Source organism: Idiotropiscis lumnitzeri, chromosome 21 (assembly GCF_059441095.1).
Source record: "Idiotropiscis lumnitzeri isolate Australia: NSW breed Sydney's pygmy pipehorse chromosome 21, RoL_Ilum_1.0, whole genome shotgun sequence".
Taxonomy (NCBI): domain Eukaryota; kingdom Metazoa; phylum Chordata; class Actinopteri; order Syngnathiformes; family Syngnathidae; genus Idiotropiscis; species Idiotropiscis lumnitzeri.
In genome coordinates, this window is record NC_142411.1 from 6,958,171 (window position 1) to 6,976,218 (window position 18,048).

Sequence of the window (18,048 nt, forward strand, 5' to 3'; positions counted from 1 at the left end):
AAATATAATATTTCCCAATTAATACACTCAATTTCTCAGAAAATTATTCATTAGTTACAATTATATCTTTATTCATCTATCTCAGCCAGCTACATAAAGCAATTAGCAGAACAATTATACAGGCATCCACTAGATGGCAGAAGATGCAATTAACCTGTGTACCTGTTGATTTTATACAACAGAGTAATAGCTGTGTTTTAAACTAAGTAGGCCCAGATTTCACACCGATTAAGTAAATTTGTGGGTAAATTGTAAAATATTTCACTATTCATACTTTTTTTTAGATTTCCGTGATATAAAACGGGCGCCTTGACTCAAGAGAGGCTGGGAAACGATGAGGCTCCGTCCGTCTCGGGCTGAGCAGGTCAGCAAAACAAGCGTACGAGGATGCAGTGGTGGGCGGGGCTAAGGCAGCAGGTTGGAAAACAGGATAAGCTCTGATCTGTTTGTGGGTGAGGCGCTGTTCTGCGTTCGTTGGTGTTGTTGTTTTTTTTTTTATATATATTTTTTGCACCACTTTCTGTCCGTTTGCACACTTTTCCAACCGTAGCGTTTTGTGCGTTACGTTGCGCGACTTTCGATCAACGGCGCACTTTTACCGCGAGGCGTGCCGATGTGCGGAAATCGCAGCGTTTCCACACGCTGTCGCTGCGCGAGACGAAAAGTCGGCCAAGCGTTGGAGAGAAAAGTTGCCGACGTGTTTTCCAGGAAAAGGACAATTTCGCAGATACAATGTGGAACATTGTGACTACGACGTGAACGAGTGGTTGCAGCACATCGGTTTCGATGATTTCACCCGTGTAGACTCGCCTGTTCGCCATATTTGCACGCTTGGAAACTCGGGGTGAAAGTTAAGAGGCAGAGAGAGTTATGACATTTGTGGCGCACAATCCCTTCATGGATATGCATGACTTTGATCGCCACCAAATGGACTCTTCGGGGCCGGGCATGGAAAACCAACTGTGTCATTCATAAGGTATTACAGTCTACATCGTGGCTTGTGTGTTGCATAATCGCCCCAGTGCTTCCAATGCTTCCTTATTGCTGCTTTTTCAACAGCCAGCAGCGGCTATAAACTCGATTGCACGATCACCTTCATTTCCTGTATTTCTAGTTCGGCCAAACAGCAGCAATGCTGTCTAAGGACCATCCTTGTTGCTGCTGACTGGATCAGATTGTCCCTTTTAGCGGGATATAAACATGACATAATGTTTTGATTGTTGACTTTTAAGCATGCATGCTCTTTGACCTTTATGCCTGGGCCTCCATTTTCAGATTTACTTTCTGCTTTTCTCCAGAGCTAAATAAAGTGTCATGTTTTTTAAAGGTGCGGCACCTAGTGAGGATGTGAAGAACAGGCTTCAAAAACTTGAGTTGAGATTCTACGTTTCCCTTCGGATTGATATTTCCTTCCACATGCCAGCTGTGTACAAAAGGCAAGCGCAGGAAGTAAAAGCACACTACAAGACCCGGATGCTAAGATCTTCTCGTCATGAGTCTTCCTCCTCAAATGAGTAGTGACAAGAGCAGCAAGCATCGGGCAGTGGCGGCAATGAAGGAGCCCTTGCAGCATTCAGGGGAGGTTTATTACGGACTGGGCCCTCCAGCTTTGGAGTCAATCCAGAGTGACTCGGCTGGCGGCTCTGGTGCGTACAACCCAGAGAAAGGGCCTTTACCGCCCTATCAGCAGGTCGCCCCAGTAAAGTGGGTGCACCAAGACACTTTACAAGCTTCCAGCTGGTCTCAGGAAGCACCTGTGCCAGGTTGGAGCCAAAACTTTGGGCCTTATATGGGCGGCGTGAATGCCCGTGGGCAGATGGCGTTCCACAAGGTTGTCCACGATCCTCTTCAGATGGCCAGCGAAAACCAGCAGGTTTATAGAGAGTCACCCCGGGCTCCGGCCCAGGGCAGGGGACTCGAGTGGGAGCAGCACGCCATGCAGCAGGCCCAGCTGCAAGCATATCAGCACAAAGGCGTAGAGCTGCAGGGTGCGGCCCACGTGCCCGCTCACAACGTGCAGGGCTCCATGCTGCAGCCCTTCCAGACCACGTTCAACAAGCAGCAGTTCCCGCAGGGATACTACTCGGCTTTCCCGGGCAACAAGGGAATGCAGGGCTTGCCTTACGGCGAGCAGCCTAAGACGCAACAGCAACAGCTGCTTCACCACATGCAGCAGCAGCAGCAGCAGTTACAACAGCAGCAGAAGCAGTTGCAGAAACAGCATCAACTACAGCTGCAGCAGCAACTTCAGCAGCATCAGCAGCAGCAAATGCAACAGCAACAAATGCAGCACATGCAACAACAGTACCATCAACAACAACAACAGCAACAGCAACTACACGAGCGACAGCAACAAATGCACAAAATGCATCAGCAGCAGCAAGCACAAAACATCCCCCAGCCAGACACACAACCTCTGAATTTTGTCGCCTATCAACCTTCGGAACCGTGTCCACCCGACGGCGTGTCCAAAAAGGAAGTGGCGCCGATAGCGGAGCCGCAAAACGAAGTCCAACCCGAGCCGTATCCCTCGGAACCTTCAGATGCAACGCAGGCCGGGCCGAGACGCTCGCGCCGGCTTTCCAGGGACGGCCAGTCCCCGTTGGCCCCGCCTATGGTCAACATGTGGCCTCAAGCGCCGAAAGAAAACTCTCAAAATGGAGTATCAGTGGCACAGGTTGCAAGAACAGGGGACGCCCCGGCCGCGACGGGGGGAGTCATCCAGAGCACCAGGAGGAAAAGGAGGGCGTCCAAGGAGATCAACTTGGAAACTCTCGCCCAGAAGGCCTCCGAGATGCCCTCCATGCCTGAATCGCTCGCTGCTGGCAAAACTGAGGTTAAAAATCCTTTACTAATTTTTTCCTAGTTTATTACACTTTATTACCTCATTACATAAATGTGATTGGCTATCCGTGACCAGGTCAGGGTGTACTCACGATCGCAATGCTTAAAAAAAAAATAAATCCGTTATTACATGTATATTACATATTTGTAGCTTGTCAAATACAAATTTGCCCTTCATGCAGTTAGTTAGCGTGACAAAAGGCAAATTGCAGTTTTAAAGAGGAAGAACTCCCTATTTCACTTTGGAACTTCCTCCCACTCTTACAACATCACTTTCTTGACTTTGTTTACTCTTGGCTTATGCCGTCTCTTCACTAGTGCCGAAAAGCAGCTATGATATTGCTCATACGCAATCTGACCACACAACACGAGGTACAACTGCAGTCTCATCTATATGGAAAAATAAATACATTTTAAATAGTAAAACATGCATACAAAGAAAAGGACATTTTTTTTCAAATACTGCTATAACTAATTACTAACATTTCATTTTGTAATGAGCAAGTCTAAAGCACAACCACATTTTTCACATAAGTTGCTCAATGAAAATACATCTCATCGGTTCTTATTACACAATAATAAACAATTACATTTTTGCCTCAATTACATCAACATCTGTTGCACACAGTGAATAGTTTCAATGCATTGAATTATTGCTAATTATGCTCATAAATAGTTTGAATTAGTCTAGAACTGCACAGCGTCCTAGTTTGACTCTCATCGAGTTTAATGCGGAAACCAAATTTCGTCTCTTTGAAGCAGTCTTTGCAACAAAGGCCGGCATTTTGTATTGGTTCTCATGACATTGTGCAAGCGGCCTTCTTATCTTGAGTTCACTGTGTTGTAACTCCGCATTTATACAATATGTGTTGACATTGCCAGCTAAACAGCCGCTTAGTATTTTCTCCCCTGCAGCTTCCCGAACTCACGACAATAATAACTAATTGCACTCCCCTCGACTGGGTGCAGGTATACAATTTATGGGAGTGCAAGTCATTGTGCTGTTGCGCACAAGTGTGCAATGGCAGCTGCATGTCTGCACACCTCCACATTCCTCAGGCTCTCGCTCAGTCATTGAGAACTCCAAGGGAGGGGCCGAGCTGCCAAGCTGAACAGTTGCACCCCCCCCCCCCCCCCCCCGGTTTCCTGGATCAAACTGAAATGCTTTCTCATTGCCAGTCACAACCCGCAGTTGCTGTGCTAATCTCACCAAGGCACACCAAGTGACGCGGTTGAACGCCACAGAAGTGTTGAGCGTTTCGAGTGTCCGTCGCTAGTTTTGCCGTGGTTCGAAACTTGAATCGCAGGTTGTATCGCGTGAGCTTCCACAACAAAAAAAAAAAATAGTTTATGGATGTGAATTGTGATTCAGATAGTGGCAGCTAAGCCATATGGTATACAAATCAATGTAAGGATAGTTTACTATCGTTGAAAAATATACAAGTTCATTTGAATCTGCGGGATAAAAAGCTCAGCGTGGAGAGTCTCGGTTGTTGAAAAGAAAGAAGCTTTCGCAACTATTTTTTTTTCTGGTTACCGAGCAAAATCTAGCCAACCACCGTCAAGCCATTCCAAAGCAGTATATTTGTTGTGTTTTGCAGTAATACTTAACTTAATTTTGCATGTACCCGAATCATCCCTGTAATGCACGAGTGCCTTTCAAATAAACCCCACTCTGGCTTTACATAATAATTATATAGCTGTGCAATATGTTACTCCGATGACAATCAAGACATGTTGCGTGTGGTTCAACGACAAAGAATAATATAGTATTTTATAGCAAGGGTCACTTCCCTGATGTGCAGATGTGGACTGCCAGCTGTTTTAGTTGTGATTGTCCCGTCCGGTCGCGTCGCTCTCTTTGCGTCTTGACTGACATTTTTGTATGTTGAATTGTCATATGCAGTCAGGGAAATTGTTGTACGTAGATTTAATTGTATTTTTTTTTTACACACTTGTATTCCTCAGCATTCAGCATAATTATAAAATAACGCAATTGGATATTTTAACGAAACGTTTCATTACAGTTACGTCCTGGTCTTTGCGTCTTAAAACAAAAGTACATTTGGGACTTGAGGTTTTTCTTATGTGATTAAAAATGAGTGACTGTTATCCGTCTAATTCCTTTACCTTGCCTTTTGTTCCTCGACAGGGAGACGCTACTCGAGGCAAACACGCCACCATGGTCCCGTTAATCATGCCCGTGTCGGTGCCAGTGCACAGGATTCCACTACCCGGTCACGGCGCGTCGGCACACGGACGAGCAGGCCACGCTGAGCGGCCCCCGGTGACGTCTGACTGCAAACCGTCCGTCATCGTGGCTCGGCGCAGATCTCTCAGAAACTCGGTGACAGACAACTTTGAGCAGGTTGCTTCTTGGAGGAATTAAGATTAGCTTTGCTGTTTCTTGTATTTGAATGGCTGATAAGATTGTCGCTGCGGAAGGGAGAACATAAATACAATGAAAAATAGATCAATAAAAAATTCTCTTCCCTCCTTCCTTAATCCAGGACGGAGAGAATGATCCCGGACTGGACGAGGAGGGAAAAACCAAACAAAAGCGCCGACCCCGGCCTGAGCCTCTCATCATCCCTCCACCCAGACCTTCCACGCTGATCCCAGCGTCCGTTTACTCCAACATCACCGCTTACCAGAGCAACCTGCGCTCCCCCGTCCGCTTGCCGGACAACCCGCTCGCGTTGCCCCCCTACACCCCCCCGCCCATCCTATCTCCGGTACGAGAAGGCTCGGGACTTTACTTCTCCACTTTCCTCACCAACTTTGCCGTAAGCAATCAAATCCTCCCACCGCTTGCAACGCCCAAGACGGCCACCAGAAGCCTTCTGCGCTCCAGTAAGTCCCTCTTCAAATCTTGTGTGGGAAGTATTTATTCATCGCTTTGATATCGATCCTAAGGCCCATGTACTAGTATGTTCTTTGTCTTACTTGTAAGACATTTAAGGACAAGGTTGCACTTGTACAACAGCTGTCAAACTACCGGTAGTTATTTCTTTCCACTGCTAAATGACTTTTCTGCACTAGTAATCCGCTACACTACTAGTGGGCATTTTAGTGATACTAGTAGGTAGCATGCCCAGTATTAGTACGTAGTTACTAGTGCATCATTGTAGTTGACTGGTCAGAGAGGTGAGAGGTCCAAAATACATGATATACTGTATAGGGCTGTGACGATAATTCGATATCGATAAGTATCGCGATAGTTGGGTGATTGATATCAATAGAAAATGGTATCGATAAATTATCAATCCCCCCCGCAAAAAAAACGGAGCAGATTCGACTTTTTCTAGTTAATTTTTAAGGTTAAATGGTACATTTTAAAATACTACAAATCGGAATTCAGCCCTTTTCCCTTTTTTTATTTTCAAGAATAAAATAAATAAATAATACTAATAATTCAATATATATCGATATCGACCGATATGCCATACTTGTGTCTGCAAATTTAATTTGTTAGTGGCATTAAACACCTTGAAACCTCTTTGAATTCACTTCTATCAAAGAAAAAAAAATCTCAACGCGAATCATTTGTATCTCAAGGCACCACTGCACTAATAATTGGACTTTAGGTCGGATATCAAATAAATTCTGAAAGAGTTTTGTAGGCCCCAGGCGTAATCCAATCCATATTTTGTTTTGGGTTTTTTTCTCCAGCAAGTTCAGACATCACACCGCCGGTTCTGCCCTTGATCAGCGACGCCACGCCTGCTAGCCTCGAGCCGTAAGCTGGATTTCCACAAGTAAAACCTTGAGGCGCCCGCCACCGCGTCGGCATCTCACCCACTGCTTCCGTTTGTGTGCAGGCGCATCAACATCGGGCAGCAGTACCAAGCGGAAATTCCCGAGTTGCGACACCAGCCTTTGGCCCAATTTGACCCGCACAAGGCTGACTTGGTTTGGCTTCCTTTGCATGATGGCCAGCTTCGACACACGGAACCGGATCGGGGTTCGTAGATTTCATAGAACATTGTTTTTACTCGCGCTGGATCGCCATCTGCCCACTCACTAATCCTCCTACTCTTCCTCCTCCTCATGTTGTCTTTTCTAGTGGAGATTCTGGTGAACATGGCTTGTTCCAGTGTGCTCAGCGGAGGTGGAACCAACCATGAGCTGGCTCTGCATTGTTTCCACGAAAGTGGAGGAGATTTCATTGTGAGTTCATTATTGTTGCAGTGATTTGTTAATTGTGTTTACTACACGCTCTTGAACGAGGAGGCCATTAGTAGAACAGCGCGTCTGTTTAATTTTACCCGAAGAAAATTCAGGCACCATATATTGCATGATACAATTAATTTCTGAAAGTGGTCATTTCTGGTGCTGTATTTTATAATATTTCATTTAATCAAAGACTCTGCTGCAAAACAAATAAGGGTTTTGCTTTTTCCTGTAGTTTGAGCCAAAACATGAAACTCAGACAGACTCATCAAAGACCAATTTTTCCAAATTTCTGTATTAAAAATCATTTAGATAGTTTCTTGTTAAATTTTAATATTTTTATGGCTTCATTAAAAGTGCACTATAATGTACAAAATTAGAAAAAGAAGATTATGAATAATTTAACTATATTGAATCTACTGGTATATGAGCTTCGCTCTTTGAATGTAATTAATAATTTTAAGTTATTCTGATATATTTATGTACGTGCACGTACATAAAGTTTCATTAGCCAATAAACAGCATCTTTAAACTCATGATGGCCAAAGCACTTTACAAAACCTCACATTCACCCATTATGGCACACATCAATACAAAATTGGGTTATATGAGAATGAAAAAAAAAAAAAAAGATAATTAAATAAATAAATATTTTATTAAATATAAAAATATGATATTTTTAGCCCATGTTGCCATCAAGTATTGTTCCAAACGTGCACAACCGTTTAATGGCCATAGCTCAGAAACAATTGGAGGATGAATTAGTGGGCTGCATTTATGGTCGTCTACGTAATGATGCAAATATCTTGTTCTTTGTGTTTGATTTTGTGCATTATTTTTGTTTGATTAGGAGACCCTCAGACGTTTACTGTGTCAGGAGCCAATCTTCGCTAAAGGCCATCACCTGGCAGATTATCACTACTCAGGTTTGTTATGTTTGGAAAATCGAATGCATTAGGCGTAGGCAGAGGAACTTATATCCATGATTTTAAAAGCTTGCTGCCTCCTCAGAACTATGTCGAGATATTTTTGATTTTTGATTTTTTTTTTTTTTACCTGAGTCACGCATTTTTGTCCCTCAAGGGGAAATTCAACTCGCACTAATCAAGCCTAAAAAAAACGAACCGCTCCAAGCCATGATTAGTCAAACAATTCTTCACATTTTCATTCTTCATCCACGGAAGGTGACAGTTATCCGATACATTGTAATTGTGCAACAGCTAAGACGTAATTAAAGTCGCGCCTGGTGGTTGCAACTGGTTTGCAAGGCTTTTAGTTTCACTTCAGTTTGGGCAACATTTAAATCATAGCCATAACTGCCAAAATAAGGGTGCAATCTGATATTGAAAGTAGCAAACGAGGTTGTCATCGTTTGTTTCTCCCCTAAACATAAATGCCCTTGTTCCTCCGATTACACTTCCACAACACTCACCCACGTGATTTCCTTGCAGGCTCCGACCGGTGGAGCACAGAGGAAAAGCATTACTTCAACAAAGGGATGTCCGCCTACAGCAAGGACTTCATCTTGGTGCAGAAACTGGTACGCCTCTTCACTTTTCTGCGGCTAGTAAAGCCACGTTTTCCGAAAGTCTTCATGGGCGTCGTTTTCCTTTTCAGGTGCAGACCAAGACCGTGGCTCAGTGCGTTGAGTTTTACTACACGTACAAAAAGCAGGTGAAGATCACCCGGAATGGGATTTTAACCTACGGGCCTTCAAACTCGCCTGTGGAGAAATACGCCGAGGCTGTAGTGGACATTAAGGTAGAAATTGCTTTGATTTGGATTTCAAATGTCTTTAGTGAAGTATATTCATGTGCATGTTTCCAAAATCAACAACGTTGTCGCGGTTAGCATGTCAGCCTCTCGGGAGAATCCTTAGTTTTAAATCTTTAGACGATTCTAGAATATTGAAATTCAAAACTATGTTCAAACAAAGTAAAGCAGCGCCATCTAGTGGTGTGCCACTCGTAATGCACAGTGCCCATAAGTCAATTAGGAATTTTTTTCCTTTTTTTTTTTTTTTTTGGTAACTTTTTGTTTCTGCTGTAGAAGGTTTTAGCTACGAAGTACAAAAAAGACAAATTCAAAATTCACACAAGGGAAAAGAAGCAAATCCGAGAGAAAATATAGATATTGACAAATAGTTATTTATTGTCCAAGCTCACCATTTGACCTTTTTGGAGATTTATGGAGTAAGTCATTTGTTCCAGAACATGTTTTATGTTGATAGTCTTTAACTTTCTCAATCCATTGTTTTAATACAATTAATTCCCGTGGAAAGTTTCAAATTTGGCATCAACCTCTGGTGAATCTTTTGTGTTGCAACCGAAAATGAGACTTTTACAAGTCGTCCTGTTTTTACCTACTTTGTTGCTGCTTAGAGCTCTCAGCTGTCTAAGCCCAGCCACCTACACGCGGACGACAAGAAGGAGCGTTCTTTTGAGCAGGAGAACAACAAGCAAGCGATGGTGGCTCACTCACTTCAGGCTCATGACTATGTGAGTGTCGGACTTGTCGCGTGAATTGCTCATTAAATGATGCAAATGCACTAATGGCAATTTAACACTCTGTGTTTGTCTAAATTTAAACGGGAATGAAAAATTGGTTGCGATAACGGTACGACCACCATTTAGCTTTGTTGTCTGTGACAGAGGCCATGATTTATTTGAGCAACACTTTTATTTACGATGACTAAATGACGGATTATGATAAAAAGGACAATATTTGAATAAGGACAGCATGAAAAAAATGAAGCTTAATAGAGGAAAAAGGTGCGGCGGTTTCTGCTCATGAAAATTGAACCTTTGCATTTCCTTGTGCAGCAACCTTTTTACGGTGATGTCTTACTGTCTAAAGATTGTTGGTGTCTGTACTTGGGGTCAGAGGTCAGTGCTTCTCGACAATTAACACATTTCTTCTCCAGGCGGGTACTGTGCTTGTGGTCAAGGAGCCAGAGAACGTTGTGAAGGATGTTGCCTCCACCGCAGCTCCGCTCAGGCATCGGAGTGACACTGCAGCAAAGAAGACCAAAGTGGCAGTAAAGCCCACGCAAGATCCTGATGCAGTATTTCCGTGCAAGAAGTGTGGCAGGTACGACCAAAGCCGTCATAGAAAGTCCTCTTTTGTCAATGTGAGCGTTGATTTTTGCGGTTGTGTTGATTGATTTATTTTTTTTAAAATAATATCAACCATAAATTGTTAAAAGTGCTTAACTCATTCACTGCCATCCCTGGTAGACTGAATGTACTTTTTGACGTCTATATCCGTCAATGGGATTAACTGAGTTCCCGAAAGTGCTTTAAACTCTACTCCACGTCCTGACTGTTGTGACCGTGTGCGTCAGGGTGTTCAACAAAGTAAAAAGTCGCAGCGCCCACATGAAGAGCCACGCCGAGCAAGAGAAGAAAGCCGCGGCTCTGCGCCAAAGAGCGGCGGAGGAGCAGGCAGCGGCGGCGGCTGCCCAAGCCCGCAAGGAGGCCTTGCTCGCGGTCGCGGCGGCGGCATCCCACCAAGGCGGGAACGGAGCAGAGAACCAGGGCGAGCTGAGCAGCCAGGAGGACTCATCGGAGGGGGGGGAGGACGACAACGACGAGGACTGGCGCTGAGACCAAACTGAAATTTGCGACTTTAAGTGGATTTGAAGGGATAGATGAAAATGATCAACAAGAGCGGAATAAGCACAAATGAAATCTTTTAAGTCTTCCTGTGGACCTCTTGCACTCCTCTCCTGGCTGATAAAAGACTGTTCGTATTCGTCAACCAGACTGGCACTCCATATTTTCATGCATTTGTATCATTTTAAATATTATAAATGACTTTATTTTTGTCTAAATGCACTTATACAGTATGCTTTAGTAAGTGTTGCCTTTTTACAATACTGTATATTCTTTATTTAATTATTTTCTTTTGTTAAATACTTTCCCTGGGTTGTTTGGTATTCATAATCAGGTAGTCTGTAATTTACACAGAACAAAAACAAAGTTCTTTACGGTTCCTTTTAATTCAAAATAGCCCCCGGCTTGTTTTCAATGAATTTGCCGAGTGAGAAAATGCTGCGTTGACTGTTGCTGATTTTGTTTTAAGTTCGTTTGTATTTTTTTTCTTTTTTTTACAACTAAATAACCTTTAAAAGTAATGTAAAAAAAAAACGTACAAAAAAGTATATATAAAGTTTGCGTATTTATGTGTTTTTCAACGATTTTGGTAATATAAGAAAATGTATCTTTCAGATACAATATAACTTGTGAATTGAAAATAAAAATCAAGAAGTGTTGAGAACAAGCAATGTATTAGCATTCTGTTGGTTATCAGGAGTGAGCAAACGTTTGTGATCTCGGGCCGCCATTAATTTTAAAATGGACGATGGGCCAGGTTATTTGCAAACAAGGTTCAAATAAAAAGCGTAAAATACTCAAATCATTAATTTCACTTATTTTGAAATCAATTAATCAGTCATTTAGTACAATTCATATATATATATATATATATATATTTTTTTTTTTACCTCTTATTTAATTAGCCAGAACGAGAGCGAGTTGTCAACCTCAATTTTAAGATCACATGTACTGCAAAAACAAATGTTTTTTCTTTTGCTTGCAAATTCAGAGTATTAAAAAAACAACAATATGTAAAATAATATACCACCTTAAATAATTCATATTATCCAACTGACTAATTTTCACCTGGATGTGAGAGAATCCGGAAGTGCATGAAGTTCTATCGTGAATGTAGGTCAAGCTGCATTTCACATTGTGGTCACTAGATGTCAGCAAAGGGCGCCATTACTTGGCGACAATGATAAATGGAAGGGTCGTCAAAATTGATAAAGTTCCTTTCGTATGTCCACATGGGGGCCCTGGCTACCTTTTCATGCAGTCCTTAGGAAAATGACAGTCGTTAAAGACCATGACCGGGTAAAGGATAGCCTGTCGCCCTTGGGAGATGAGTTCCAATCGAGGCCTGAGGGTCGGAGAGGATGAAGTGGTCCTCTCCTTGTCTCCCACTCGTCACTGACAAGTTGGACCCTGACATTTGTCACAGGTGCATATTAGTTTAAAATGCTCTCAAATTTAGAATGTCACTCATTTTATCTCGGCCACTCAACTGTCATACAGTGGTGCTTGGAGATACAGTTTAATTTATTTCATTTCATCAATTTATTTATTCAATTTACCAGATGCCAAATGCGGTAACCAAGCTTGTTTGTACTAAAAGTTTTTGAGTGAACGTGCAGTGAGGTCACGCTACTCTACTTCACCTTTCCGCTCTTGCTTAACATCCAAGTGTCCTTGATGTGGGCAGGGGCGGGGCAATCACTCCTTGTAATGACTTTAGAGGCCATCTAAGTGACACAGCACGAAAGCTCAATTTCAATGTCAACTGCCCCTCTCGACACTCCCCCGGTGACCCCTCAACCAGTGACACCTATCGCTTGATTGCTTATCCGTCCGTCATGTTGATGCGGTGCATTTTAAAGGCAGACGCCACCCTCGTTTGCTGGCTAGCTTAATGGAATTAAACCCTCCACCCCGCCCCGCTTGTCAGAGTTTTAGCCACAGTCAGCAGCGTTCCTCTTGCCCTTCTTCGATTGCATCTATCTCTGTGCTGACTGATGTTTCCAAAGATTTGCCTCTCTGTTTGATTGCTTTGAAGTATTTCATATCATACACTTGTGAGATTATGTCAACACATTTTCCTCGAAACGTTCCTCTAGATCAGGGGCGGGCAAACTTTTTGACTGGCGGGTTCTAAAATTTGACAGAGGGGCCGGACCAAGAGCAGATGGATGGAGTGTTTTGGTAACATCACCTCATCGGAGAAAAAAAATACATTTAATTTTAAATGAAAGTCAACAAAAGCATTACAACAATATATATATCTTTAAAAAACACGTTTAGAAAATAAAACATTATTCATTTCATTTTTTTCAAGTTCGGCGGGCCGGATTAAAACGTTTAATGGGCCACATTATAAAAAACATCAAATTCAGAAATTACGACGCATCACCGGCCTCCTAACTTTAACATTTGTGCATCTACTTCCTACTAGTCCCTGTACGCCAGGTGTGTGCAAACTACGGCCCGGGGGCCACATGCGGCCCGTTAAACGTTTTAATCCGGCCCGCCAAACTTGAAAAAAAATTAAATGAATAAACCTTGTTTAATTTTTTAAGTACTGTGGTTTTTCAAAGACATATTTTGTGGTAATGCTTTTGTTCACTTTCATTTAAAATTAAATGTATTTTTTTTTTCTCTGATGAGGTGAGGTTACCAAAACACTCCATCCATCTGCTCCTGGTCCGGCCCCTCTGTCAAATTTTAGAAGCCATTGCGGCCCACCAATCAAAAAGTTTGCACACCCCTGGACTATATGGTCAATTCTGAGCACTATTAGGATTTTGAATAAATCCTTAAACGGCTTTCTAACCTTCAAGGAATTTCATGCCAACTTTTAAATTAACCCACATTAACCTTTGCAAGTTCTAATTCATTGCGGCAATCTAGATGAGAAAAAAAAAAAAAATCAAGCGCCAAATTGCGCGCCAATGTGGTGGCTAATTAGTCGCTGAATAATGTCTTTGGCTCTTGCTCGTACAGTGACCATTAAAAAAAAAAAAAGAACGCAAAGCAACGCTCTGTCAAGCTCATACTTGGCAACACGTAGCTTGTTCTGGGCGAAGCGACCTTGAGGGAGAGGAGAGAGTGTCAGCGGTATCCTTGCTTTGCTGCAGTCATGATCTTAAATCACTCGGCATAGCGGCGATATTATAACACCAAGACATTTGAAAAGAATCGAAACGATCCCTTTGAAAAGTTCGGATTTCTTTTCCGAACTTCTCGTCAATACAAGTCGCTGGCAAGCGCTCCTAACGCCATCATCGTCCATTAAGTTAATGATCGATGATTCCCATCAGTCTGCATTGATTGTTCAGATTTTCTTGGATTAGCCAAGACAAATGCCCCAATTGCATAAAATTGCAGAGTTGGAGCGAGATGAAAAAGGCGCGTAACGCCATATCGCAAATTGGGCTGCGCTGAAGACATTTATGAATTCAATAAAGCCATAGATTCTCATTGATTTTTAATTACGGCCATTTATTGATGTTCCCGAAGGCTGAGTGGACACAATCTCGCGTGAGTGCTCGATGACATCATACATGCTGAGGTGAGCTAAAAGAAGTTGAAGCTCTTGTTTCCTTAAGGCTCAGCATTGAAGAATTTTAGTGCTGCGGAATTTTATAACGCGTGACTGGTCACATGCCAAAGCTACTCTTTGCTTGGATTTTTTATTGACTGGACTGCCATTTTTAAAGTCGTAGTAGTTCTCTGGTTTCTTTCAGTCTTTGTCAGTTCATCGTTTCTGTTGCTGTCGTGTTGAGTGCCTCCCTGAAAATAAAAAAATAATAATAATGTTTGTAATTATTAAATATTAGTGCCGCAGTGATGAGCTCAGAGAGGAGGTGAGCTGTTATTAAATTTCCCCCTTGGACGCGCCACTAATATGATTTAATAAAATATTATTGAATGCTATTTTTTTTATCATTAAAATCCACATTATTTATTTTTTTATCATTTATTTATTTTTTAATCTGGGAAGGCCGCAATCGATTATCGAACAATCCAAAGGTGTCTTTGAGGTCATCAGCGTTGCCGTGCAAACGAGCATGTTTATCCCGTGTGTGAACTATAGCGTCGCCCCCCCCCCGCCCCCTTTGAGACTCATTAGCAAGATTCAACGCCTGCCCCCGCCTGCCCTCTTTTACCGCCTCCATTAAATTCCTGCTCTCGCCGTTGTGGCTCTCCGTGGATAGCGAGTGTTCCATCATCGCGGCTAAGAGCCGCCGCCGCCGCCGCAGCAGCAGCTGGATTCGCTATGAACTGGTCGTTTTTCAGCCCAGCAACTTTTCACGGTCACTTGGGGCCTGTCCAGCATCGCTCAGCTCTTCTGTCACTCGCAAAGCCATTACACAAATGCGCATGGCAGTTTGCGTAATGTGTGTGAGCCGGTGATTAACACTGTTGAAACCATTGTTCTGCACAAGTTCATCTGATGAAGCTACAGTAATGTGTTTTGTTGTTAATTTGTCTGGCGTAAAGTGAAACAGGAGACCACGGGGAGGCTCTATTATGTGGTTCTGTTGGTTCGCTTGACTGATGACTAATGTAGAATGAGCACTGAGGCGGATTGAAACGCGATGTCAATAATGGGATAAGTCTCTCCAAAGCACGGTGACGATACCTTATGACTTAATGGTCTTGTCTAATATGGCCCAATTCCAAATCTATGACTTTTATTTAAGGCTCACAGCCAACGGTGATGTACGGCTCTGATCTGTATCCTCGTTTTCAACCCAATCTATGTTCTTCATACTCCATTTCCCACATGTACTGCACCGGCAGCATATAAATCCAGAAAGTTTTGAACCTGGCTGGTGACAGTTTTATGTGAAAAAGTACGGTACTTTCTCTTATTTTTGACATGTCGGTGGCCTGTTGCTAGGCAGAATTGGACTGAAGCACTATTTGCTGGATTCGCTAATGTAAAAAAAAAAAAAGAGATGAGATGGCATAAATCAGGTCTGCAGGAATTAACACATTTTTTCTGTGATTGTAGCGCAGGCGTGGTCAAACTACGGCCCGGGGGCCACATGTGGCCCGTTAAGCGTTTTAATCCGGTCCGCCGAACTTGAAAAAAAATGAAATGAATAAACCTTGTTAATGTTTTATTTTCTAAATAATGTGGTTTTTCAAAGACATATATATTGTTGTAATGCTTTGGTTCACTTTCATTTAAAATTAAATATTTTTTTTTTTTCTCCAATGAGGTGAGGTTACCAAAACACTCCATCCATCTGCTCCTGGTCCGGCCCCTCTGTCAAATTTTAGAACCCATTGTGGCCCGCCAATCCAAAAGTTTGCACACCCCTGTTGTAGCATGATAAATGATGGGAGTCCCCTCTAAATGCTCACACGGCCCACCACTAGAAAACGCACAAGACATCGAGCGACGGAAAAAATCCTTAGATGGTCAGTGTGAAAGGAGATATTGATAGCCAGATGTCATCATGATTGAGAGTCAGATCCAAAAATAAAAACACAATGAGATGCATAAAAATAGAAATGTGAGAATATGAGAATTCCCAAGGCGAGATGGATGCTTTTGTTGGGAAAAATATGTTGTCACGGCACGTTGTTGATGAGTCATCAACATCTATAAAGATGTCGGTCTTAAAACAACAGGAATAGAAATATCTGCAGCCTGAGAAAACATCAAGTGGCTCCAAATCAGTCCATGAGCAAATGTAGTGTTGACAATAATCCCACATGAAAAAAAAAGGCTTAAATAAAAGTTATTGATTTTCATGTGTTGCCTGTTGTGAAATGAAGCACAACCTAGCTGACAGAAACTCAATTTTTTCGTTACACCTTTCATCCCGCTGTTTTCGTTTTTCGTTTTTTTTCCACCATCTCACGAGGCTGTGGATCAAATCATGAATGGCGTCGACAAAAGTATGACGCCTCACTTGAGCCTTTATGTAATGAATCCCAATGTTTGGTTTAACAAAATAAACCCCCGGAGGCATGAAGTTGTAGAATCGAATCGAAATTCGGGTCATTAAGGCAACGCTGACATTTGTGCTGACGCAGCCACTTTGACCTTTGTGGGTAATTTACATTTATTCGCAAACGTCGCACCAAATTTAATGATGCTTTCGTCTAGATATGTTCCGGATTGACCAGAAAGAACCACATGGCTTGATGTGTTTCGTTTTCATATTGTAGTATGGAATATTTAAATTAAAATTTCCGTTTATTATTATTAGACATCTCTTCATTCAAAAATGTCCAAGTAGAACTTGAAAAATAAATATTTTTTAGTAAATATTTTAATTATTGAATTTTATATTTTCACGGGACAACACTGAAGTAACAACACAGTAGCAAAATAAGGATTAATTCTTGCTGAATTCCAAGCGTTGATTTGGGCTGTTCCTACCTGAGCCCAGAAATATGACTCCGCCCCCTTCGCCCTCCCTTCGGGGATTGCGTAATATAAATGAATATGCAGAGACATTTATTGAAATGGAAAAGGAGCAATAATGATAGTCCTCCATAGATCTCATTTAAAAGACCGTTGCTCTTTCATTTTCAAGTTTTTTTGCTGATAAATCAGCAGCGGCTCTCGAGTTACATTCTTTATAAACATAATAAAAAAGAGATTTAAAAAAAAAAGCACGGCATCTTTAGTTATTTAATGAAACCACTGCTGGGTTATGTTACAATTTTTAGGATGCATTTTTTTTGGAAAATATTCACATTTTGAAGTTAAGTCATAATTTTCAAATATTTTTCTCCCCATCACACAAAGCGCACAAATCGCTCCATTATGTTGACAAAAGAATTTGTAAATGTACAAATGATTGAAAGCTAATTCTAAATTTGTTCGTGTTGTATCAATATCACCCCTCTGTTAATTTTTTGGAGGCATATTCGGACACATTTCCACATCTGCCCAGCATGTGAAAAGCAGAGCTCTCAGTCTTTTAGATAAGAGTGAATTAAGTGACGGAAACTAAATTTGTAAGTCAAGGTACCGCTGCGTTTGTAGTTTTGGTCGAAAAGAAGTTCATCCAAGCAGAAGGGCGAAGCGAGAGTTAATCGATATGCAGTCAAGTAGCATCACTTTGACTTCATTTTAAGTTGACATCATTTCAAAGGAGAGAAAAATCATTAAAGGAACTACCGGGAATGATGTGGGACACGTTACATCAAGTTATTGCAAGGAGTCTCGTGTTTATTTCAAAATTAAAAAAATCCATGATTAAAGCAGCGTTGTCCTTACCAGACGTTTGCAGTTCGCCAAACTCTGGAGACGGGACGCTGAGCAAGTGAACAAATCAATAGTAGATTACTCAGAAAAAAAAAAAAAAAAAGATGAACATTAGGATCCCGCCGCATGCATCATTGCAGTTTTCTCAAGCAGAAAATGGGCTTTCAGGCCTTAGAGCAAGGTTCAGGTGATTCCCTAGAG

The 18,048-nt window shown here is 42.0% G+C and overlaps 1 protein-coding gene across 2 annotated transcripts; it reads left to right on the top strand.

Moving 5' to 3' along the window:
* Positions 1-388: 388 nt before the first annotated feature.
* On the top strand, positions 389-11,302 carry mideasa (mitotic deacetylase associated SANT domain protein a). Of its 2 annotated transcripts, none has more exons than XM_088286827.1 (13): positions 389-976; positions 1,328-2,836; positions 4,997-5,212; positions 5,355-5,697; positions 6,517-6,583; positions 6,666-6,808; positions 6,911-7,014; positions 7,868-7,943; positions 8,469-8,557; positions 8,635-8,778; positions 9,399-9,515; positions 9,941-10,107; positions 10,361-11,302. In XM_088286827.1, exons 2-13 carry the CDS (start codon positions 1,493-1,495, stop codon positions 10,620-10,622), a joined length of 3,072 nt encoding a protein of 1,023 aa, XP_088142953.1. In that variant the 5' UTR covers positions 389-976; positions 1,328-1,492; the 3' UTR covers positions 10,623-11,302. The 2 variants fall into 2 exon arrangements, with proteins under 2 accessions (XP_088142953.1, XP_088142954.1); XM_088286828.1 differs by having other exon boundaries at positions 4,997-5,191.
* The last annotated feature ends 6,746 nt before the right edge of the window (positions 11,303-18,048 follow it).

What these genes read in the sequence shown, in the direction of transcription:
- mideasa (XM_088286827.1), top strand. Translation starts at nt 1,493, where the DNA reads ATGAGTCTTCCTCCTCAAATGAGTAGTGACAAGAGCAGCAAGCATCGG. An exon ending in GGCAGATTATCACTACTCAG is followed by an intron (nt 7,944 to 8,468) that starts GTTTGTTATGTT and finishes ATTTCCTTGCAG; the next exon opens with GCTCCGACCGGTGGAGCACA. An exon ending in AGGCTGTAGTGGACATTAAG is followed by an intron (nt 8,779 to 9,398) that starts GTAGAAATTGCT and finishes GTTGCTGCTTAG; the next exon opens with AGCTCTCAGCTGTCTAAGCC.